The 23,830-nt window shown below is 46.8% G+C and overlaps 1 protein-coding gene across 1 annotated transcript in view; it reads right to left on the reverse strand.

Moving 5' to 3' along the window:
* Positions 1-23,830, reverse strand: part of GRIK4 (glutamate ionotropic receptor kainate type subunit 4) — a 418,526-nt gene that overhangs the window by 67,590 nt on the left and 327,106 nt on the right. Inside the window, exon 12 of the mRNA XM_081281772.1 lies at positions 2,281-2,388. Coding sequence (XP_081137898.1) covers positions 2,281-2,388 — 108 coding nt within the window. The remainder of the gene's footprint in view (positions 1-2,280; positions 2,389-23,830) is intronic.

Below are 23,830 nucleotides of genomic sequence, written 5' to 3' on the forward strand. Positions count from 1 at the left end.
TAAGGAGCTCTCATTCTAGAAGGGGAGGTAGATATTCAAATGACATCCCTTAAGAGGATGTGCCACACAGAGGGAGGAATGTACAAAAAACTAGAGAAGGAGAGGCGGAAGTCAGACAGGGGAAGAAAGACTCCATGGAACAGGCAACATCTGAGCAGAACTGTGAGGGTGTGCGGGCCTCTCCAGATGAGACAGGAATGCAGGGAAGGCATTCCAGTCTGAGGGAACAGCATGTGCAAAGGAAGGGAGAGGCAAGATACAGTGAGGAAATGGAGGGCAATCCCTCACCACTAGACCCCAAGGAGCGTGGAGAGGAAGCAAGTAAGGAGGGCTAGTTCTGAATACCAAGGGGAGCGGCGGGGGGCAAAGTAAGCAAATTACAGGACAATTCTGATTTTAGTTGGGGAAATACACAAGCAAGTGAGGATGGAGCCATTGAGGAGGCCAGGCATTTTTGATAAGGGATAAGGGACAGTCAACTTGTATTAGTTTGGTTTTTTGGTTTTTGTTTATTTGTTTGTTTTATAACCAGGGATTGAACCCAGGGGTGCTTAACCACTGAGCAACATCCCCAGTCCTTTTTTTATTTTTTATTTTGAGACAGGGTCTTGCTAAATTGCGTAGGGCTTTGCTAAGTTGCTAAAGGCTGGCCTTTGAACTTGCAATCCTCCTGCCTCAGCCTCCTGAGCCACTGGGATGATAGGTATGTGCCACTGTGCCCAGCCTGTAATGGCTTTTTATTGTCTATCTCACATTCCCCACCAAAATGGAAGTTCAATATAGACAGCGGGTCTTGTGTTTCATTCATTGCTGTACTCTGAGTACCGGGAATAGTACCAAGCAAATCATAGTGCCCCACAGGATGAATGAAACTATTCAGCCACCCATCTCCTGCCAGCTGAAATAAAAACTGAGGGCCTGACGTTCAAGTTCCTCAGCACTATGGACTCAACCCACATTTCTGGCTGGTGCTCCTGCCTTTCCCTACTGAAGCCCATTTTTTGGGGAAAGCTGGTATTTTTCTACATTTCCTAAACACCTAACAATGCTCTCCCTCATTCACTTTCCCCTTCCTAAGTGCTCCCTTTCAGTCTCCATCTGTAATTAAAGGTTCCTTCTCAGGTAGTGCTGCAGGTCGGCCCTCTCCCCCACACTCCACAGTTCTAGGTTGCACCTCTTTCCTAGCTTCAGTGCTATTCCATTCACAGTAGGTCAATAATTCCAGCTAAGCATTCCCTGGACCCCAGAGTTTGTGAAGTCACCATGGGGGTCCCTGAGCTCTCTTTATTATCTTAAAAAGCCTAAAAGAAACAAACCCATTGCAGACCTTGCACATTTAAGAGGGATGAGACAAGAGGAGCAGGCTTTCCCATACATCGTCCCTGCTTTGGGCTGCATTATCAGTGTGACTACACTGGTTATCTCCTGCTGATAAGATGCTGTGCCAAGCAGGGGAAATACACTTTTGATTAGTTAATAGGGGGAAGGGAGGGGGAACAGAGTAATTATTGCTTAATACATGCAGCTGGTTTAATTGAAAAATCTTTTAAAACATGAGGTCTTCTGGGGGGAAGACAAATAATACCTTCGCCGTGTATGCACTTGACTTATCCCATCTGCTAAATTACAACCTCTGAGGATGGAGACGGAGTCTTACCTATCTTTGGTCTCCATGACTGAGCACAGTGCCTGGTACATGGCAGGAGACTAGAGTCAGGGGTTGGACTTGGTAATTACTGAATAGAACTGAATCAATTAGAAAAGCAGATGGTCCCTTGCCCGATAGGTTAATTAAGAACCCTCTTTTTACCGTCTGGAAATGAAAAAAAGAGGCCTTATAAACCCACAGACGTTCAGGTGTCCATTTGGGGGATGCAGTATGGGAAGGCCTCATTTTGTATACTCTAGGTGCCAAGCAAGGTGGGCTTCTGGGAAAAAGCAGCAGCCACCCCAGTGGACTGGATCCAGCTTCCCCTAGGGTGTCCTCTCCATGTGGCCCTACATAGCTGCCCCAGGCTTCAGGGTGCCCCTGAAAGAGGCACCCACAAACTGTGGAGTCTCTCCACCCTATCCCTCTTCCCCAGCTGCTTGGGAACTCATCAAATATCATTTCCATATGAAACAGCAACTTGAGTGTAATTACACTGTCATAAATTGGCCTTGGTGCTGTGATTAGTGCTCCCATCTTCTGTTCCCTGGGAAGCCTGGGAGCTCTCTGCACTGGCTCAGGAGAGGTACCCCGGGGAGCTGCAGCTGGGTGGCTCGGGAGATCCTGCTTACCAGGATGGTGGTGACAACCAGGGTGGTGTTGAAGAGACTGTCCGAGCTGTTGGAGGCGTAGAGGCGGCTGTCCATGCTGAGGCCCTCCGCCACGTGCCACTGGCCAATCTGAGGAGACCAATGAGAGAGAACTGGGAAGACATGGAGGAAGGAGAGGCCTGGCAGGCTGGGGCCCCAGGCTTGGAGGAGCCAAGGGGACAGTCCCAGGTGTCTCCTTGGGCTGTGTATAAGCCATGGGGGGTGGTGTGTGGAGCATGGTGCAGGGGGCTGGATCAGGACAGGGTTGAGGGAAGGGGGCACTGACAGGCTAAGCAAAGAAAGGACTGTGAAGGCTTGGGAGAGCCTGAGAGGGTAAAGGGAAAAACAAATTAGGAATGAAACACAGTTCAGGAAATTCTGTGTCCAGAAGAGAATGGCAAAATATTTTCAGGCAAGAATAACCACAGGTACTCTTGTGCTTTGGCCTGAATTCAATAATTGTGTTTATCAAAATAAGAATTAGAATGGCATACTGGAGGAAACAGGCAGATACAAGGCCTTTAATAAATGTGTGCTGAATGGTTAAATATATAGATGAGTAAATAAACTGGAAGAGGCCAGACCCTGTTTGATCTATTTGTTTACTGTCAAAATTTAGACACCTATGTTCTCCAGAGCCTCGGCATCTACAAATGGGCATGGTAACATTTCTCAACCTTCTTAAAGATCATTTATGTGCCATCTTGACATTGCATTGTTCTCACAGACCCAGAAGCACAGATCTCCCTGTGTAACCCCAGGAGAGTTTCTGAACCTCACTAACCTTGTTTCCTTATCTGTAAAATGGGAATGATAGAAACTTCTTTGGGTCGTTGTGAGAATGAATTTAATCTGGCATTTGAATGTACCATCTGAATCTGAAATATCCCCCCAAAAGCTCATGTGCTAAAGGTTTGGTCCCCAGTACAGCAGTGTTCAGAGGCGGCACCCCGGTAGGTGATTGGATCATGAGGGCTCTGGCCTCATCAATGCATTAATTCCTGGTGTATTCATAACTTAATGGAATATTAGGAGATAGGTCCTAGTTGGAAGAAGTGGGTCCTAGTTGGAAGGCATGTGTCCTTGAAGGGTACATCTGTCTCCCACCTCTTTCTCTCACTCTCTCTCCCTGCCCTTCCTGGTTACCATCAGGTATGAAGCTCTGCTCCACCATGAGCTCCCCACAGGCCCGGAAACAATGGAGCCCAGTGACCATGAACAGAAACCTCTGAAATCATGAGCCAAGATAAGGCTTTCCATCTTTAAGTTGATTTTCCCAAGTATTTTGTCGAAGCAACAGAAACCTAATAATTATTTTTCTTCTACTTCCCTATTGCTTTCTTCCTTGTATTAGCCTTAGTTTTATTTTATTGTGTTAAAAACAATTATCATGAGCTCTAACTTCTTAATAAATTTTTAGGTGCACAATATATTATTGTTGACTTTCCCATTGTCTTAAAGACCCCTAGGGGGAATAAAATCCATAATTTACTTAGTTCCCCATTTTAGAATGTTACCTAAGCCTAAACTCAATAGCACAGTGGATTGTTAGATTGTTTTTCTCAGTAGAACCCTTTCAATAATATATCTAAGTAGACATTGTATAAATATATATGCTATGTGTAAATAATACAGAAGTCCATGATATGTCAAATGTATAAATAATATGTAAATATATAATATACATAGATAAAATCCCAATATAGTTCTACAAGCTGGAGCCGCTGACAAATGTCTGCTGCTGAGACTGGAGGTGGGCAGCCAAGAGAGACAGCTGACAGCTGGCCACCAACCTATGGAGACACACACAGCCGCCTCCACCAGGCATCTCCGAGCACCAGCGGCAGTTTCCCTGGGAAACTCTCTTTGAGTTCCATGGGTGCTGGTGGCTCTATTCCCCAGAGCAGGGCTCTGGGGTCTCTTCTGGAAGCTCCAACAACAATGGAGACTTGGCTCTGCCTCGGCCTTCACCCCAGACCCGTGGAGCAGGCGGACTCAGGGGCACACTGAGCAGAACCAGTTTCCTGACTTCACAGTGTGGAGGGCAGGGTCCACTGGGGACTGTGGACCATCCACTGGGAGCCTTTCCAGTTCCAGGAAAGAAACTGAGGGTCTCCCAGGATGGCCCTTTCAGGCGGCAAAGGGGAGATCACCAAAAATGCCCCTCGGACGGGACACCACCTGGAAAAGGGGTGGGGGTAGTAGTTTTTTCCACCTCTCTAAGGCAGGATGGTTCTCTATATGCTCATGTTTGGTTTTAGTTTGCAAGCAGTGTCTCATGCATATCCAGATAGCAAGCCCCGTTTTACAAATAAAGAGCCCCAAATCAGAGAATCCACCCAACTAGTGTGAGGTGACACTGCCCTGTGCTCTTTAAACCACATGATTTTTCCAAAGAAGTCAGCACAGCCGTCTTGTCTGAGTCTTTCAGTGTTCTGCACGTTTTCAGTTCCCTGTGGTCTCCCCCACAGTCTTTGTGGCTTAGGACAAAAGAGGACAGACTTATTTATGCACAGACCCCAGCATCGTGCTCTAGAACTGGTTTGGAAGCAGGGGAAAGTCCTCATCTCCTGTTGGCAGGTTGCTCTTGTTAGCCAGGCATGGGCAGGAGGCAGGGAAGCCCTCCTCTGGCCTCTGGAGCTCCTATGGTCTCTCAAACAGACCAGACAGTCCACGCTATTGCCTGAGCCTCTCCTTCCTCTTCCTCTCTACACAAGAAAGGTACAGGGAGGCTGAGGAATGCACTGGATTTCCAAATGAAGGGAAAAGGGTAACAGTTTCTAGACAACTGTTGGGTTAGAAAGTTCTATCACCTCTTTGGATTCTCCTATTACCCTTTGGAATGCTTATGGTGTTTCCATGTTATTTACGAAGAAATTGAGACTCGGAGAGGTTTAGTGGCTTGCCTAAGGTCACCCTCTGTGTAGGCATAGCATAGGCTTGAATTCTGATCTGATTCCTAAGAATGGGTTCTTCCCTGTTTCTGCTGTTGTCTCTTAGGGTGGGAACACTAATATGTCCTTCATTTGAGCAGACCCGGCTGACCAGGAGATGGCTTTGAGGGGTGTCAACCATCCAATTCAAACTCCAGGCACACAGCTTTCTTCTTGGTCTTGGCACTCCACAAAGCCAGGTAGAATTATTCTCCTCTCTGAGGCTCAGTTTCCCTGCCTTCAAAATGTATACAACCAGACCTTGATGGTGTGTTAAGCTTGGAAGGACTATATTTGGACAGAAGAAACAAAAAAGATTTGGGCTGAATGTCAGCATTTGGATGTGTGGGACAGGACCGGAACTTTCTAGAGTCCCATTTGTCACCCTAAACCTACACTTCCCACCAATTGAGGCAGAACTCAGCTCCCACCCCTACCTCTCTTCCCACCTCCACTGTTCCCAAGGGAGGCAATTCTAACTCAGCCCTGCGTTAGGGGCCCAGCCCCAGCCTCTGTGGTCTTACTCAGTGAGCTAGTTTCCTGTAAAAGCCAAGCATAGAGATGATTTATCCAGAGCCAAGTCCAACAGCCTGAGCAATGCACCCTCCCACCTCTCACCTCTGGGAACCTGGCAAAGAGACTAATTAGCCCCCAAGATCCAGTCAGGAAATGAATCTCCCACCCACTCTTCTATTAGCCCCTAAGAAATTAATAAACTCATCAGATCCAACAAAATGGTTTGGCAGCTATTACCCAGTGCAATCTAATTGCAAAAAGACAGTGGGAAGGAAGGGGAGAGGCAGAGCCAGGCGCCCTGGGATGCAGGCTAATTGCCCCACCCACTGGGCACCTTCGATGCCACACACGTGCCAGGGGTGGGCAGGAGATACAGCTCTCACATCACAGACAATCTGTGCCTCTGTCTGCAGCCAAATCCCTTCGCTCCACCCCACTGACACCTGCCCCCAAACCCTCCTGTGGGAACAGCTGTTTTGTGAGCCTTGTCTCCATGCCCAAGTGTGGGCTTGAGTTCACTTCGGATGACATCTCTGCTGGGCCCTCTCTGTATTTTCTCTCTCCTACTCACTCTGCCTCAGTTTAGAGGCCCTAGAAGTGATAGTGAGGGAGGAGAATATGCATTGCACAGGGCTACTACCAGCCTTAATGGTATCTTAATGCAGAGAGAAAAAAAAAAAAACAGCTCTCTAGGCTGAGGTGGCCCTGCCAGTGCCCAGCTGGGCATGTGGAGCTCAGGTTGCATTTCAGTCTTACCCACCCTTGAGCACTGTACAACTCACCACCCAGGTGAGGACCCAGAGTTGGAGGACCTGGGTCTAGCTTGGCTTCCCAGTTTATAAGCCACACGATCTCACCTGAGTTACTGAATCCCTCTGAACTTTGTCCTCCCCCCTCTATATAGTGGGGATTAAAATAGTAATTACTGCCTTAAGAAGTTCTTAAGAAGATTAAAGGAGATAGCATATGTGCAAAGTACTAGGTCAGTACTCTTAATCGTGCCACTGCCTGAGACAGAAGATGCAGTCTCTTCTGTGCCCTCCAAAGGGCTTGCACTCGGGACTTGGCTTATTAGATTAGGTCAGTGTCTCCAAGTTTGATGTCCAGACCAGCTGTATCAGCATTCAAGATGCAGATTCTTCAGCCCATCTTGAATGAACTAAATCAGACACTGCCTGGGGAGGGTCCAGCAATCTGTGTTGTAGCAAGGGTCCAGGTGGCTCGTATGCTAGCTGGATCAGAGCAGAGGACAAACTCAGAGAAGAAACAGGATGATGGGGAAAGACTAGACTGTAGAGATTAGTAATGACTTGAGTACCCACCCAGGGTGGGCTAGGGAATGCTTAAAAACTGACTCTCCTGAAAAAGAGGCCTTGGTTAAAGGCATTTACCAATTTCTATGGTGCAAACACTCCCCTGGTTGCTGACATGATGTTAGAGAACACAAAGCTGGGAAGATTTGTACAGTGGGCTCTTGCAGCTGGGGCAAGCTGGCTCCAGTGTATGCTGGGGCCCGAAATGCACAAAAAGCCTCTGGGCTGGGCATTAGAAGTTTATGGATACCAATCTCAGTGCTGCCCCACCTGGAAAGTCAAGTCCAGGTAAGTTAATATCTTACCCAAGTCACAGAGCTAGCAAGTAAAAAAAACATAGCACTCAAAAGAGGCCAAGGTGCTGCTTCACTGGAATCACATTATTTAAAACAAATGTGTAGCCCTTCTAACTATGATGCTAATACTATTAGGAGAAACATCTTATAATAGAAGTGCTTAGTCAAATATGAAAATTTAGGTAAATATAACTGGTAAGAGATGTGCTTGAACATGCATAGAAAGCACCATTTGCCCAACATTACCAAGGGACACAGATCTATATAAATTAATAATAATCTTGCTCCTTTGAGCACTAAATTTTGGAGATCTTAATTATGTATTCAAAAGCATTCTTTTCAAAAATCCTTTCCAAAGGAATACGTTCCTCTGTCCTCTTAAATAGAGTGGGCATCTTTACCTTAATATGCATTGTTATCATCGGGAAGCCAGTTATTACACTGTGTGGTGATATAGTATTGCTCCAGGGTGACAGTAATGTGCAGGGCACCTTGCCTACATTTCTATGCCTTTATAAGTTAATCTGTCTGCTTTTCATAGTGTTGGTTTCTTCTCTCTCTCTCTCTCTCTCTCTCTCTCTCTCTCAGCTGTTGCTTCTTGCTTCTAGTAGGACAGCTATTTTTGATCCATTGTTCTTCCAAGAGCTATGTTTAAGTCCCATAGGTGGAGTAGCCAAGAGACCAAGCCTGAAAGAATCTGCCGGAAGGGAAGCTTGGATAGGGGGGCAATAGGCCAGGGAGTGGGCTCCCTGACTTTGATAGGAGCTCTCCAGGTCTTTGAAAGGTGACATCTGTACAACTGAATGAGGGCCTGATGCCTGGATTTAGTCTGCCCTCTGGTCACAGGAAAGTAAGAGCAAGACCCTTGGCGTCCCCTGCTGCTTCCCGATGAGATGGCAGTGTGACATCTGGAGTCAGGAGACCTGCACTTATATCTGACAGTGGGATCACAGAGTTGGGTGGGTTGATTTCCCCCAGCCTCACCCTTCCCCAACCTCATCCAACTTCCCCTCAACTTGCCTCAAGCTAGAATTGCTGTGTCCCCTCCATTCGGTTTCTCACATGGCAGCATCCAGCCAGCACTGCGACATCTCCCCACTACCTCCATCACACCAGCCTCTTACAGGCTCTACAGGTCTTTTCCATTTAGGTTTAAGGGTAGAGACCCAAATCCTTACTGCAGCCTACAAGGCCTGCTCTCTGGAGGCTCTCCACCCTCACCTCATGTTGTTGGTTCCAGTCACACCTGCCTTCTTCTCCTGTTCAAGTGCAGCAAGCTCCATCCTGCCAGGTGTGTATGCCACTCCCTGTCTGGAATTCTCCCTGCCACGACCCCCCGCCCCCAGCCCTCTTCCAGCTCATTTAAGGGATGGCACACCACAGACTACAGGCCGAACCTACCTGTTGTGTTGGAACACCGCCACGCCCCCTCGTCTATGTCCTGTCTGGCTGTTTTCATACACCACAGCGGAACTGCAACAGAGCTTGTGAGGCCAGTAAAGACCAAGTGCTTACTGCCTGGACCTTCATAGATAGTGTTTGCCCGCCCTGGTCTGGTTTTCTCTTGTTGCTCCTTCGGGCTTCAGCTCAAAGGTCACTTCCTCCAGGAAGCCTTTCCTTATCTCCCATAGTCAAGCTGCTTAGAACCATATTCTTTTCCTTCAGACTACTTGTTAATGTGCTAGCACTTACTCTCTGTCTTTCTTGCTGTGTGATAAGCTTCAGGAAAGCACGCGTCCTGGCTGGTTCAGCCTGCCCTTTCATCCCCAGAGCCCGGCAGAGTGCCTCGCTTATTATTATAGATGTACAATAAAATCTAGTTGCACAGATACACCAGGAATTTGCAGATCTTGTTTAATCCTCAGCACATCTCTAAGAGAGAGATCTTTTCATACTGATTTTGCAGATTTTAAAAAATCTCCCTGTCCTAGTGAGGTTAGGAATTAATGTCACACGCTGCTCAACTCCAGTATGGGGATTCAAATCCATGCCTTCTCTGTCCCCAGAGCATGTATGTGCTCCTTACCAGCGCGCTATTTTGTTACAGAGTCAAGACAATGACAGGAACAGGCTCAGTGCAGTGCCAGGCTTATTGGCAGAGCTGACCTCCTGTCACAATGAGCCCCCAGGCCCTCTCCTGCAGGCTGGTCCAGGAGATCCAGGGACTCACTTGATGGATGTCCCTGGGACTCTCAGGACCTGCCACTGATGGGGAGCACTAGGGAACCTGCTGGCTCATGGCCCTCTCCCTCCTGCCTCGAAACACTCGGGGTTGTCATTTTACCACTTTGTTCTCTTTCAAGTAGGTAAAAAGATTCATTTTTAAAGCCCTGAGGGATTTCCTCACATCCCTGCTGCATCCGTGGATGTGCGTACAATGCCATAAAATTTGATATTTTGTGTACATTTACACGATTGTTCTTTGCACTTAGTGCTGCCAGGACCCAGCCTCTTCTAGGGAGGCTGACATAACTCCAAGGCAGGCTAAGTCCTGCTCCAGAGTCAGATTCTGCAAATACTTACTGATCTTCTTTGCTTGCTAGGCGCTGGGCCCTGTGGTTTGCTTACATAAATTTTCCTGATTCTACATAACAACCCTGTTATTATTCCCACCTGAGAGATGCAGGTATAATATAGGTACTTCAGACCACAATTACAGCACTTAGTGAGGGGCTTTCATACAAGTTTTGATGAATGAATGAATGAAACTGAGACTCAGAGATGTCAAGCAACTTGCTGAGGATCACACAGTTAATAGGGGTTTAAACTGAGATTTGAACTCAGATGCTACTTACTACTGTGCCATCAGTTTGAGTTGGGGCAGATGAAGAATATCTTGACCTTAAGACCTGCACCTTCCCATGCACATCCCTGATCATCATGAACTTGTTTGTTGAAGGATGCAGTTCTGAATGGAGCCAGAGGAAAGGACCCACATGAATGATCCTGGCCAGGGTCCAGGGTAGTTGCTTAGGAGCTTGGAACAAGGGGATGCATAGGGCACCCCTTTTCTCCTATAGTATGTATAAGCTGTATGACCTTGGGTAAGTTACTTAACCCCTATCTGAAACCTTACATATCTAAAATGGGGATAAATGAAATTTACATATATTCTACAGTTTGGTCTGGAATATTCTCCCAAAGGCTCAGGTGTCAAGGACTTGTTCTTCAGCTTGGCACAACTGGGAGGAGACACAAACTTTAAGAGGTAGGGCCTAGTGGGAGGCCTGAAGGTCATTGAGAACACGCCCTTGAAGAGGACAGAGGGACCCCCACCCCTCTTGACTCTTCTTCTGCTTTCCAGCCCTGGCCATAGTAAGGTCAATAGCTTTGCTCTATCACACATTCTTCTCCACGATGTGCCACCCAGCCCAAAGCAATAGGGCCAACCAACCATGGGCTGGAACCCCAAAACTATGAGCCAAAATAAACCTTTTTTCTTTATCAGAAGATTATCTAGGGAGTTTGTTAAAGCCATGGAAAGCCAATTAATACAACACAGTAGAGTGTTGTTTATGAGCAACCAAGATAATATATACAACGGCTTCTAATGAGCCATAATAAGCCCAGGGAATGTAAGACAGCAGCACTCTTGGCATCTGGTGGGAATGCAAACGATCAGAATTCAGGACATCTGGGTTTGGGTTCTACCATGTCTGCCGTTTACCATGTAGCCCCCAGAAGTCAATTTTGCTACTTATAAGATAAGGATAATCTCCTTTTCCTTCTCCCCTTATTTGGATTCTCTGAGGCAATCTCAGATGTGACAAAACTTTAAAGCCCTAGCCAAATGCAAGTTTTTTCTATCCCAGTTTCTTCTTCCCTAGGGCCAACCAGAGTTGGATGAACCATAACCAATGACTTGTATTTTGTTTTTGGTTTCAGTCTCAGGCTCAGGGTTCTAAGTTATAGTTCTCATTAGAAAGGATGCCAATGATAACATATTAGTCTTCTTGAGTGCACAGAAATGGTTTTGAAATCTGGGCAGAAAAGCAACATCTAGGGGTGAAACACAGTGGCCATAGATCCCAGGAGTGAATGGAGATTGAATTGGTGTTCCAGTATCCACAGCAGTGGTCTGTACTGATTCAGGACCTGCTTAAAAAGTTGTATAATATCAGCCTCCATGGTGAACACCTGACATGAAGGAGCAAATGTTTACTGAGTTTAAATCTACCATCTCTAATCACAGAGTTTAGTTCACGTGGGAGACTAGGGTATGAGCTAGCACCTGAACACTAAAGGGTGCTCTGAGGAGCAAGGGGAGTTGCTAAAAGTGGAGTGAGAGGAGCCATCATATATGTGCTTGAGTGCAGAATGCTGTGCAAATTCACCATCATAGGACAGCAATGGCAAATGCCAAAGGTAAGAGATCAAACGCAAGTCCAGGGACATCTGGGAAGATTCCATATCAAATAGATTCTACCCTGGCTTTATTAAGCATTTGACCCAATTGCTCTAAGGCACTGCTCTGTTAAACTGTGGGCTGCAACCCATTCATGGATTATGACATCCATTTAGTTGGTCAAGACGTGCATTTTTAATTTTTTTTTAACATTTATTTTTTAGGTGTAGATGGAAACAACACAATGCCTTGAAATCTGGGCAGAAAAGTGACATCTAGGGGTGAAACATGGTGGCCACATTTTTATGTGGTGCTGAGGATGGAACCTGGGTTGTGCCAGTGCTAGGCGAGAGCTCTACTGCTGAGCCACAATCCCAGCCCAAGACCTGCATTTAAAAAATGAAATCTATATGGAGTACAGAGTCAAATACATGTAGCAGAAGTAACTATTGTTTCATAAGTTTGGTTGAAGTTGCACAGAGGTGGGTATTTGTGCACCTCCTGAATGGCAAGTCATGCTCAGAGCGTGAAAGGCCTGGCAGAGGAATTTGCACAGGCCACCTGTTCACCCTGCACCACCAGCCCCTCCCACAGTACCTGAAACATAACTGATGCTCACTAAGTATATTTTCAGCATCAATGAACTCCTAGTCTTGGTCATCTGTTGTAAATACAGGAGAGCTGTAAGAAAATTATACAAGCTAATATTTTTGAATATTTACTGGATGCCAAACACGGAACTAGATGCTTTATATTTGTTACCTCATTTAATCTTCCCACCCAACCCGCATTTCTAGGAAGGGATTGCCCTCATTCCCATCTTACTGATCAGAAAACTGAGACCCAGGGAGGCTGAAACCTGGACAGATTTCCTATGCTACACTTCTCCCAAGATATAAATTTTCCTGGGCTGTGGATATATGGTTAATCATTTAGTAAACATTGGAATCATTCTTTGTCCACTGGTGTCTGCCATAAGCATTTTCTGTCTAAGATTCCACATTCCTTTGAGTTTCCTTGCCTTTGATTTTGACTTCCATATTTAGAAGAGAATATAAATAAAGGGAAAGAGGGGGCCTCTGGAAAAGTAAAGCATCAGGAGCTTTGTCCTCCTGACGTGGCTTTGTGGTCAACTCCTATGCATGTGGGAGGCCCTTGTCTTGATTCCTCACATTCCCCTCCCCAGGGCTTCAGCCTGAATCTCAACTGCTTGCAAGGCCCCCCCTTGAATCAGTCAGGTCCCCACTGCAGGGACTCATGTTGTTCCCTAGGTCACTCGTTGGTAGCACTCATCCCACTTGCAGTCATACAACTATTTATGCAATTATTTATCCCAGCCCATTCCCCCCCACTAGATAATTCATCCCATGAGTGACAAGACTCCATCTTATCCTCCATCATACCCCCAATATCTAGCATGAAATCAGCACTTACTAAAAATTTTGTGACTATGTGAATAAATACCCTTTTATGTCCCCAGCTCTCAGGGCAGTGCCTGGCCCATAATGACACTCAATAAGCATCCATTGGATTGAATTATAAAATTCCCTTGGGCAAGTCACTTCTTTTTAGTCTTTAGTTATTGTACCTGTAGAGAAGAGTAGAGGCTAGCTTTCCTTATAGCTCAAAGAGAAATTCCTGAAAGTGTTGAGTGGTGTCATTTTCAAAGTGCTTTGGGGCAGAGCCTGGAAAGACAGGCCTAGAAGAGATGACATCAAGAGGCCACACTAGACACAAAGCTGAAGCAGGTGGTCTTCTACATGAAGGACACAAGGAAGACCCTTCTCCCAACTGCCACAAACCAGCCCTCTCTGAGCCCCATGAAGTGAAGGTAGTCAGCAGAAGGCTGGAACAGATGTGTGGACCCAAGAAACAGAGCCAAGGACAAGAGCAAGAGGCTTCAGAAAGAAAGATGTCTGCCCAACAGATGGAAGAACTTTCTAGAAATAAAAGCTTTCCAAGATGGAATATGGTAGTGAGTCCCCTGACACCAAAGACATTTAATTACAGACTCTCCTTCAAGAAGATGCATTTGCAAGAAACCAAGGAGCTAATCAGAGAACTGGTCTAGAGGACCTTTGTTATTCTATTTGGCCCCAGATATGTAGGAGCTAGGTTTGACTTCTACATGAGGGGAACCAGGAAGAAGGCAGGGCACCAAGAGACAGATGAGGCACTTGAACATTGTTAAAGAAAACAGGAGGCCCAGAGTATGGGAGCAGGGAATGCAGAGAGAGAAGGCCACACAGGAAAACCTTAGCCATTCCTAAGTTTGCTTCCACCTGTTTCCTCTCCTGGCTGAATCTCATTACACTTGGTTCTTGTTATTCATAGTAGTTCTGATCTATAAACCTGCTACATACACTGAATTAGGGAACACTGAACCTCTGCTCCCAGGGGAAATGAAGTGCTAGGTTCCTATGAGCCTCATCACATTTTAATCAGCCGATATATAATATATATCATATGTGGTATATTATATATAATTTCAATATATAGCCCTGTTGAATTATGTGTTTCTGTTTCCAGATATCTCACTTAATAATGCTGGTTCATTAACAATGAACAACAGCATAATAATTCACACCCAAAACTTACTGAACATGGATTTTGTCTATAAGGCACATCCCAGTCTTTGTGTCTTCAGGAACACCAGACAGCACTGGAACACTGATTGGAAGTTAAATAGAAAACTTACTAGTAAGGGAAAATAGCACAAAAATACCAAAACTATGGCACTGTGGAAAAGATACTTGTTTATAGTAAGAGAGATGAAACAAGAAGGCAGGGCCTCTTCTTGTTCAATGTCAGCTAGAGACGTGTACATCAGGTGATTCAAATGTTTTGCCACTTTATGAATGTCTGCAGAAAAAAAAAAAGCTATAAATACTGTTTTGGGGTTTACACAAAGATTTGATCAAGTAGTCAAATTTGCAAATATGGAACCCATAAATAATGAGAATCAGTTGTATTCATCTGCACTTGAGTGTCTGGCTTTTGCCAAGATGTGCTCAGACTGCCATCCTTAATTTCCAACCTCTGGGAAGTGATGCAGAATTTGGTCACCATTCTTACTGCCAAAGACAATAAGCCCACCCTGACTGTTCTCTAGTGACTGATAACTATTACTTAGGGCAGGAGTGGAGCTTGGGCCACTTCTGTTGGCTCTGACTACAAATGTCACCCTTCAATCATGCTCCTGTGGATTTAAGGTACTCCCCACCTAGTTCAGGATTTCAGAAGTTAAGCTCCCTGGAGAAGGTCTGGAAGGACGCTCAGATCTCTTTCTTTTGGGGACAGATGCACTAAGCAAGTTTAAAATTTTCTTTTGCCTATACCCCAACTCCCTCTTTTTCTGACTTCTATAATCAAAACTCTCAGAGCCTTAAGTATTTTGGGGGGATGATCCAGTTGGCCTTCCTCATGTGGTGAGAGCATGGCAGAGTCTGCAAATAGGAAGACTCATCTGCCCTTCTCTCTCCCACCTCCCGGAAGACTGAAGATATTTCAAATGAGCTGCTGAGGAGAGAATTTGTCAGGGAACTTGGGCATGCTAGAGATTTTTCATCTTATAAGAAAATTACTGCCAAAGAACATGACTCAGTCAGGGCACGCCTGGCTTCATTTGTTCAGCTCACCAAGTGAGAAGTACCTTGGGAAAGCTGCTCTACTAATCGCATAACTTTGAGCTCCAAGTGCAGGTGCCAGTTGAACTCATGACTTTGAAGAAGCCTCGAGGCTGAAGAAAGCTGATCATTCCCGGCCCTCAGGAAGGCCGGTTGCTAAAGTCAGGAGAATGCTGGGGGGCAAGGGACGGTCAGCTTCTGAGCTTTCAGTGATGGGCTAGGTACGACTGGTGCGTGGCCCTCACTGGATGCAGGCTGTGCTGGGGGCCATGGGGAGGGTGGGTCTGGGCCTCACTGTGCTCTGCGCTCTGGGAAGATGGGGAATTCCTAGCTTGGAGAGTCAGTTGCTCTTGTCTCAGGCATGCCATGCTATGCAGGTACTTGATGTGCTGTGGCCTCTCCTAGGAACAGCTATCAGCTTCACACCCACCCAGAGTCACTGAAAAGTGGGACCGAATGTGAGGGAGTAGAGAAACAGATGGAGGTAGAAAGGACAAAGATGAGGGCTAGAGAACAGAGAAAGGGAGGGCAGGGAGGAGGCCATAGGAACCTTCTCGAAGCAAGGAGGGGCCACTTGGTAGAACTGATTTCTGCCAAGCATGGCTGGCATGGCCTGGTCCTTGCAGTTCTCGTCCAGGGCTTCAGGAGTGACTGAAAGCCTTGCTCACCCCAGCTTTGTCTTCTGTGCCCTGTGGTAGGCTACAAGCAAGATTCCAGGAATATTGCAAACAAAGACTGAGAAATATATAGATACACATCACCATGTGAGACCACAGAACTAAAATTTGCACAATATAATAGAATCCTCAAAGCACAGCTATAAACAATGTTCCATTTTGTGCTCAATAATTTTATGATGCACATGAAGCAGATATTATTATGATCATCATGTCTATTTTACTGAGGAGAAAATTTAGGAACCAAATGCCCAAAACTGAGATCTTGGCTTAACCCTGAGTCCTCTGTTGCTAAAACCTAGGTTCTTCCCACTAAGCCACACTGCCTGCCCCTGCCAGGCTCCCCACCCACCCTGAAGGTGGATGCATGGCCTGCTGGCAGTCTTCAATCTCTGGCCAGGGGTCTGCTCCACTTCTCTTTAGAGCTGGCTGCTGCAGGCAGCTTCAGGAGATGGAATTAGCAGGTCGCCCTCTTCCAGCTCCCCCAGGCATGAGCTGGCTGAAGAGGCACAGAAAGGAGTCACCGGGAACTGGCAAACTTCCCCAGGCTGATCTCAGGCAGAAGCGTGATCGGGCACATTACACGAAATATATTTAAAACGCAACACTTCAGAATCTTGCTCCTCTGCCCAAAAGCAGCCCCCTGTTCAAAAATTTAAGTAGCTTTAATTTGTTTGCCGGCTGATGTGTGAATAAGTTTCTGCAGTCAGTGAATTTTCCATCAAGGCTGATAAGCAGAAATTTCCTATGCTTTAGGACAAAAAACCAGGGCACTAGAGAGGCCAGAGGAGAGAGAAAGCCCTTCAGAGGTCATCTGCCTTTGACCATTGGTCATCCCCGAGGTGCCAGGAGAGCCAGATCCTCACAAGAGAAGATAAGGAAGTCTTCTAAAGAACCATGGGAGCCCTGCTCTTAGAGGAAGAAAATGGAAAGAGAGAGAAATGGATCAGTGATTCAAGGGATCTTTCATTTGTATTTTTTAAAGTACCAGTTGCCAGCAGGGAGGTTTGGCCCATGAAATCTCTCTTGAACAAGTTGGGGAGCCATGGCTTTAGAAGACTCTGACAACCAAACCCTCAGATCCTAGGGCTCCACTGTCCCTGTTGGCTCTGAGCTCCTTAAGACCTGGAAGGCACCTGCTGTGTGCAACCCTCCCTGCGACCCAGTGAGGCTCTGCACAGCCCAGGCCCTGCTCACTGCTGCACCCACTCTAGCAGGGCAGTGCTGGCTCACACTGAAAGAGTCCCCAGGCCCAGAATGAAGGCACAGGGGGTCAACACACAGGGCACATCACCCGTGTTTGCAGGGGCGTCAGGAAAGACTTCCTGAGCTGAGTGCTGGGGAGGAGTGGCCAGGTGCAAAATGAGTGGGCACAGAGATCTGTGATGGTGCGCAGGCGTGGACTGCGAGACGGCCTGGTGTGTCCAAGGAAACCATCATCTAGGATGGCTGGGGCAGTGTGGGAGTGGGGTGGGCAGAAGAGGAAGCTCAAGGCAAGCAGGACACTGCACATTTCAACCTGAAAGCAAGCGGGGGTTCCTGAGGGGTTTTAAGCCCAGGAATGAGACTTTCACCTATGCATTCTCTGGTGGAAAAGTTGGCCTAGCTGACCTCCAGCTCTGAGAATTTATGACATTCTAAGAGATGGTGTCAACTATTTTAAACTTCATGTCAATTCCCCTTCTCCCAGCTCCTTAATTAAAAAGAAGAAATAAGTGACTTCTCAGTCACCTTCAAAGCAGCCCCCAAACCACCCTCCCTCACCCCGATCTGCTGCCTCTCAGTTTCTTCATCAAAGGCAAAGCTGCTCAGGCTGGCCCGGGGGGATGGCAGGCCAAGCAGCCTCCCCAGCTGGCCCACTCTCATAGGTCTGTCCCCCACTGGGGAGCTGGCACTCTGAGGCTGCTCATTTGCAGCAATCAAACCCCCACCCCAGCGCTCAGAGCCAGGTCCCAGCAAGGCAGCTTCAAAGGATCTGCATATTTATGGTAAACTCCTTCCTCAAATTGAAAATGCATTAGACGGTGGCAATCAGGCCCTTCTTGGAGCTACCTCCCTCACTGGCAACCTGTGTGAGCCTTGATGGCTGTTCTTAGCGCACAAGGGACTGATGCTGTCATGGAGGAGGCTTATAATAAGAGGGCTGGGAGCAAGGGCACAGATGATGGGTGGGGCCTCTCTATGGAGGTGACACTCTCTTCGCTGTTCCTCCAGTATCATGTGATGGATGCATCAATGCAGAATCTCCCCTGAGATGGGGCGCTTTGAAGTCTTCTGTAGTTCTATGTTGGAGTGCCTTTGGAGTGGGGGAAGGGGTCAGAAGATGGGTATCACCGGAGCGGATCCCACAAGCAGCTCTGTTCAAATTGCCTTCAGAGTAACAGAAGCACTTCCTGGTGGCCCCACTGTACAGGGTTGTAATAAGAAAAGCAGCTGCCTCTATACCCATCAGGGGTGCTGCAAAGCAAGCTCTACCATTGCCAAGACTCCCCAGGAAAGGGGCAGACCGGCCTCTTTGCGGACTGTGTCAGGCAAGATGGCGGCAGGGAAGATTAAAGACATGCAGGCTGCCATTGCAGCTGTGGGGGACAGGAGGTTGGATCCTGATTTCCAGAAGCTTCTCAAGAGGACCTTAGATCCCCGAGTTCCTGGCTTGGAGAGGTGATTCAGATAAGCTATCCTCCTGCCTCTGATAAAAACCACACTCAAATCACTGAGACTGACCCCTTGAAAACTAAGATTATATCTTCTTTGGAAAACAAGATAAGGCAGTCAACTTATAAGACATTTTACTTGCCTTCTCCTGGCCAACCCTGCTAGTCTCTCCATTTCCATAGGAAGATTGTTAAAGGGATTGGTGGTTCAAGGAAAGGGTGGCTCAGGTCTAGTTTCCATGAAAAGTCCATGAGAACTAGACTGGGGAAGATGGCAACCAGAGTAATTAATTAACCCTACTGCCCAGAGTTCAGAAAAAATTAAAAACAAACTTCAGTAAGCAAGCTAATTCAGCAAATAGAAATTGAGTGTTCGGTTTGAGGTGACTGGTAGTTCCACAGAGCCTCAGTTTGGGGCCCTGGATCACCTGGAGCCTTGCGTCTTGATAGAGAACTAAACAAACAAAAAATCATCCATGGTGAGAGATTTGTAAGACAAGACATGTTGGGAATAGGTGCAGGCTGCTTCTCAAGGAAAAGAAGAGGAGCATGATTAGAACACTGTACAGTCATCACTGGCTGCAACTTCTGCCTTCCCCAAAGATCACAAGCTCTGAAATAGATTGTGACTCATTTTCATGCATTCCCAGCCTTTGACAAAGAGTAAATGTGAAAAGATTTTAGTCTAAATTCAGGAATGAAAGAATGAATGAGTGACGTAAGATCAAACTGTTTTTATACATCTGAGAGCTATTAAGAAAGGAGAAGCAGATTATTCTAGGATACTCCAGAGGGCGGAATTAGGAAGTAGAGTTTGACCCAGTGCCTGGAAAAATCTGGAATGTGGCCTGAAGAGATGGTGAATTCCCCAGCCCAGGACATGCTCACAGGGAGGCTGAGGGCTGTCTCTCACGCACAACACAGAACATTTTTGCATTGGTTTGGAAATTTCATGGAGCAGCCTTCCAGGTCTTCTCCCAGCCTCGAAATAAAATTGAAAGGGCCGGGATGCATCTCAGTTGTAAAGTGCCTTGGACTTTGAAGAAGCAAGACCCAAACTCAGTTCTTCAGTCTGGCACTTACTGAGTCTATGAATATGGATACATTTCTTTATCTCTCTGCCTCTGTTTTTTTTTTTTTTCCACCTACAAGATGAGAGAATAGCTTTCATGCAGGGTTGATAAAAGGATGCAAAAATTTAAATATGTATGTACACCACTCAGCACGGTCCCTCACATAGGCGACAATGAATGCCATCTATTATTATTGTATCAGTTGAGCCAGCCTTCCACATAATCATAAGAAGGCAGAAGAGAGCCATGGAAATCTAGTTCCGATAATCCTTGGGCTCAGCCGGCCATATGTGGAACCAGATGTGGACAGGCTACCATCTTCACTGCACTTGGGAAGAAAACTGAGGTACCCACCTCCTGGTCCACAGTGAGCCAATAGGAAAAGAGTAGATCCACACCTTTAGCTCTGGATGTCAAACCCCACAGGCTTAATTAGAGCCTGTTAACCCATATCCGATCATCTGGGGCTAAGAATCTCTGATCTTCAGACAAATAAATAAAGAAATTAAGGGCCTTCTAACGCCATGCTTCTTTTTTCCCTACTCTCTTTCAAGCAGAACTTCTTCCAGATCAGGAAGGGGACTGTGCTGTGCCCATATTACCCAGGATGCCTTCTTGGGGAGGAGAAGGGGAACATTGGGTGAGAATGAGGATCTCACATGGGCAGAAATGGAGCATGGACTGGGGCAACATTATCGACTTCTATGCCCACACATGCAAAATCAGGAGATGGTCCAGGTTCAGAATGTCACAGATACCACAGGAAACATGTTCCCCCAAACATGTTCCAATGGAAGCTCCCTGGAATCCCAAAATGGGAAATGCTCTCTGAGCCGAATCAAAATAGTAATTTTTTTAAATAGTAAAAAAATAACCCTGAATTCTGAAAGACTATTTTTAAAATGGTAATAATCCTTTAATCAGCCACTGGCAGGGAATATAGTATTTGGTTCAGACATTTTACCAATTACAACCCACTGGGTCCCTGCGTGGTGCTTTCTAAATAATCAAAACCAGCTCTTAATAGTCATTTGCCCAGGCCGGCAGAGAAAGAATAAAACCAGATCCAAATAAGAAGATGCCATTACTAAAGAAGACCCAGTCCAGCAGGTCGTAAGAACCAGGAGACCAGGGAAGTGGAAGAGTCGAGGGCATGGGCTTTGGAGCTGGACAAACCTGAACATAGATTCCAGTGTGTCCAGGTCCTTGCTGATAGCAGGACGTGGGCCAATGGCCTTACCCTTGAGTAAGACTTGAGCTTTCTTATTGTTGAACTGGGAACTGGCCTACTGTGAAGGGTCCTTCTCAAGACTGCAAAGTGCACATGTGACAACTGGCACTCAAAAGATATTTCCTTTGCTCCATGTCACTTGCCCTCCCCTGCCAGCGTCACCTTGGATGGAATTGGGAGACTGTTAGGGCAGAGATATTGGCATTCCTTCCTTCCGCCCTGGAAGAGAAGCACGATTAATTATCACTTCCTAAACCATTTCTTCATCCTGCAATAAGCAGGGGAAGGACACCTGTCAAGAGGTAAAGACTGGGTGGTGATTGGGATGGGACCTGGGGACCAGCGCTGTGAAACTACATCTGTGCCCATGACACATCATGCACAGTATCCACTTGGTACCAGAACCAGACAGAAGCAGCAGGACATTCATCAGATTTTCCAAAGGAAAAAAAAAATAGGTCATAAAAAGGATTTTCACCATCCACTTTGTAAGTCCAGCCAGGAGTGTGTCTCTTGGGGCAGCTGAAGGTCAAAAACATCACATCCTCTTTAATGGTCACTTGTGTGGCAGATTAGCTCAGAAGAGTGGGGTGAGGTGCAGGGAGATCAAACAGGAATTTTACTCTTGCTAAGGCAGGATTTGCCAAAGGGTAACCTGTGGACCACTCACATCCCAGTCTTCCATCTAGGTGCCAGTTAAACAGCAGATTCTGGTTTTACTAATCAAAAGATATAGTCCTGAGTTCCTGTGGGGCTACTGGGAGCTGCTGTTAAAGGGCAGTGAGCCACTACAAAGGAAGCCTTAGGGTAGAGTCTGGGGGCTGCAAGGTGGGTGCTTGTGGTTTATGATACTGATTCTTATGTATGGATGGTTGGGTACTGGAGTTTGAACACAGGACCTAGCACATGCTAGGTAAGTTCTCTCCACTGAGCTACATCCTCAGCCCTTTTTCTTTTATAATGAGACCATGTCTCCCTAAATTGCTGAGGCTGGCCTCAACCTGTGTCAGCCTCCTGCTCAGTCTCCAGAGTCATGGGCATACACCACCATACCCAGCATGATGATGACAATTCTTAATGATCCAGGCAACCTCGTGGCCTCACAGCTGGCAGAAGTGTGTCTGAGTGGCAGCTAATGTAGAAGCACAACTCAGGTGCAGAGAGGCTTTGAGCCCAATCAGCTGTCTTTCAAGTGAGAGGCAAGACCAGGGCCACTGGAGTTGTCCCTGGATAGGAGGAGTGCTGGAGGTGGGTTCTTTCCAGGGTCACTCCTAGAGCAGGACTGAGGTCCAAGAGGAATTTTTCGATGCCTGAGAGGGGCTTCTATGGGTAGGTCGGGGGCTGGCGCGAGCAGGACGTTCTCCCTGCCCTTTCATACCTTTGATTTCTTCGCACCCACTTCCTTGCCCTGTTGTAGTCTTCCTTGGAGTACTTACTGCTTTTGACCTGATGTTATTTGTGTTTGTACACCTGTCATCTGTCCCCTATTAGAATACATACTCCACAAAAGCAGACACTTTCTCTTAAAAAAAAAAAAAACTGTACCTAGAAGGCAGGCCAGCACAAAGAAGGGGCTCAACATGCACTTCTTGAAAGAATGAATGAATGGTCTTCATTTTGCATCCCCCAAGCACATCAGAGCTCAGGGAAAAGCCTGCCTGACATTTCCCACAGGCTGGCAGCTTACTTATTCAGGGACTGATGAGCCCGAGGGCATGATTTGAGTTTAATAACCCAAAATTGAAGTTATTTTTTCCTGTGTCACTCTTGTTCACCAGACCGTGAGCTCTTTCTCAGTGCAGGGACTGTCTCTTTCAGCTTTGTTTCCCCCAGGCCCAGCACAGTGCCTGACACATAGTACACGCTCAATAAATGATTGGTTAGATCAACGGAACGACCACTCTGTGATATTCCATCCCCATAGTTTCTGGCTGCCTGCCTGACCTTGTGCCCATTTAAGAAGCTATGAAAAATGGTGGTTGTTGCTTAAAGATCACATAGCCCCAGCTCAGAGCTGTGAGGACCTGATAACAGAGTTGGCACCAGGGTTGGGGCCATCTCCCTCCATCGGGGACTTATTGTCTTCCAAGAAGGGTGATCTTACAAAAAGTGTTCTAATCATTGCCCTTCTACAAGGAACTCCGCTGGATACGTGAGAAGGGCTGAGGAGGACTCCCCATGAGCACAGAGTATGGGAGGCAAATATGACGGCTCTATGGTACAGACGTTCATCCACCCAAGCTGAGGCACCTGATGACTGAGTGCATTCCTGGGCCCCACCCTAGGCCACCCCTCTCTTGTGGGGTGGAGCCTAAAAATTTGCATTTGTGCACATTACCAACGTGATTCTGATGCATATTTTGCCATCATGGTTAGAAATGTGGAATCTACTGGGAGGTGTAGATGGGCCCCAAACCAGCTCTCCTGTGTCCAGTGCTCTTCACTGAGGACAAGTCAATCAGTCTCCTGGAGCCCCAGTTTCCTCACTGATAGTGAGAGCATTAACAAAATACACCTAACTCTGTAGGGTTCATTGGAGAATACATGTTATGTGGCAGCCCACAGTGAGTGCTTACTAAGTGAGAGTTGCCATCGTTATGCTGGTGATGGTGACATGAAGACGGTGATTCTTCCTCATCTGCTAGAAGGGGGGGACTCTGCAAGCCTCCTGGCTCAGCCACGTGGACAGCCAGGAGGCTCTTTAACATGCCTGTTTCCTGCTGTGATTAGGACCTGCCTCCCTATTTCCAGGCTTTTCTAAGGTTGGAGAAGGGCTCCTAGAAAGGAAGTTGATTATTAGGGTGGTGGGGAGGATGAGCGACCTGAGGGACACTCGGAATGACTGTCAGAATCCCTGATCCCTCTGAT

Source organism: Spermophilus citellus (genome assembly GCF_964194105.1).
Source record: "Spermophilus citellus genome assembly, chromosome: 2".
In the NCBI taxonomy this organism is placed as follows: domain Eukaryota; kingdom Metazoa; phylum Chordata; class Mammalia; order Rodentia; family Sciuridae; genus Spermophilus; species Spermophilus citellus.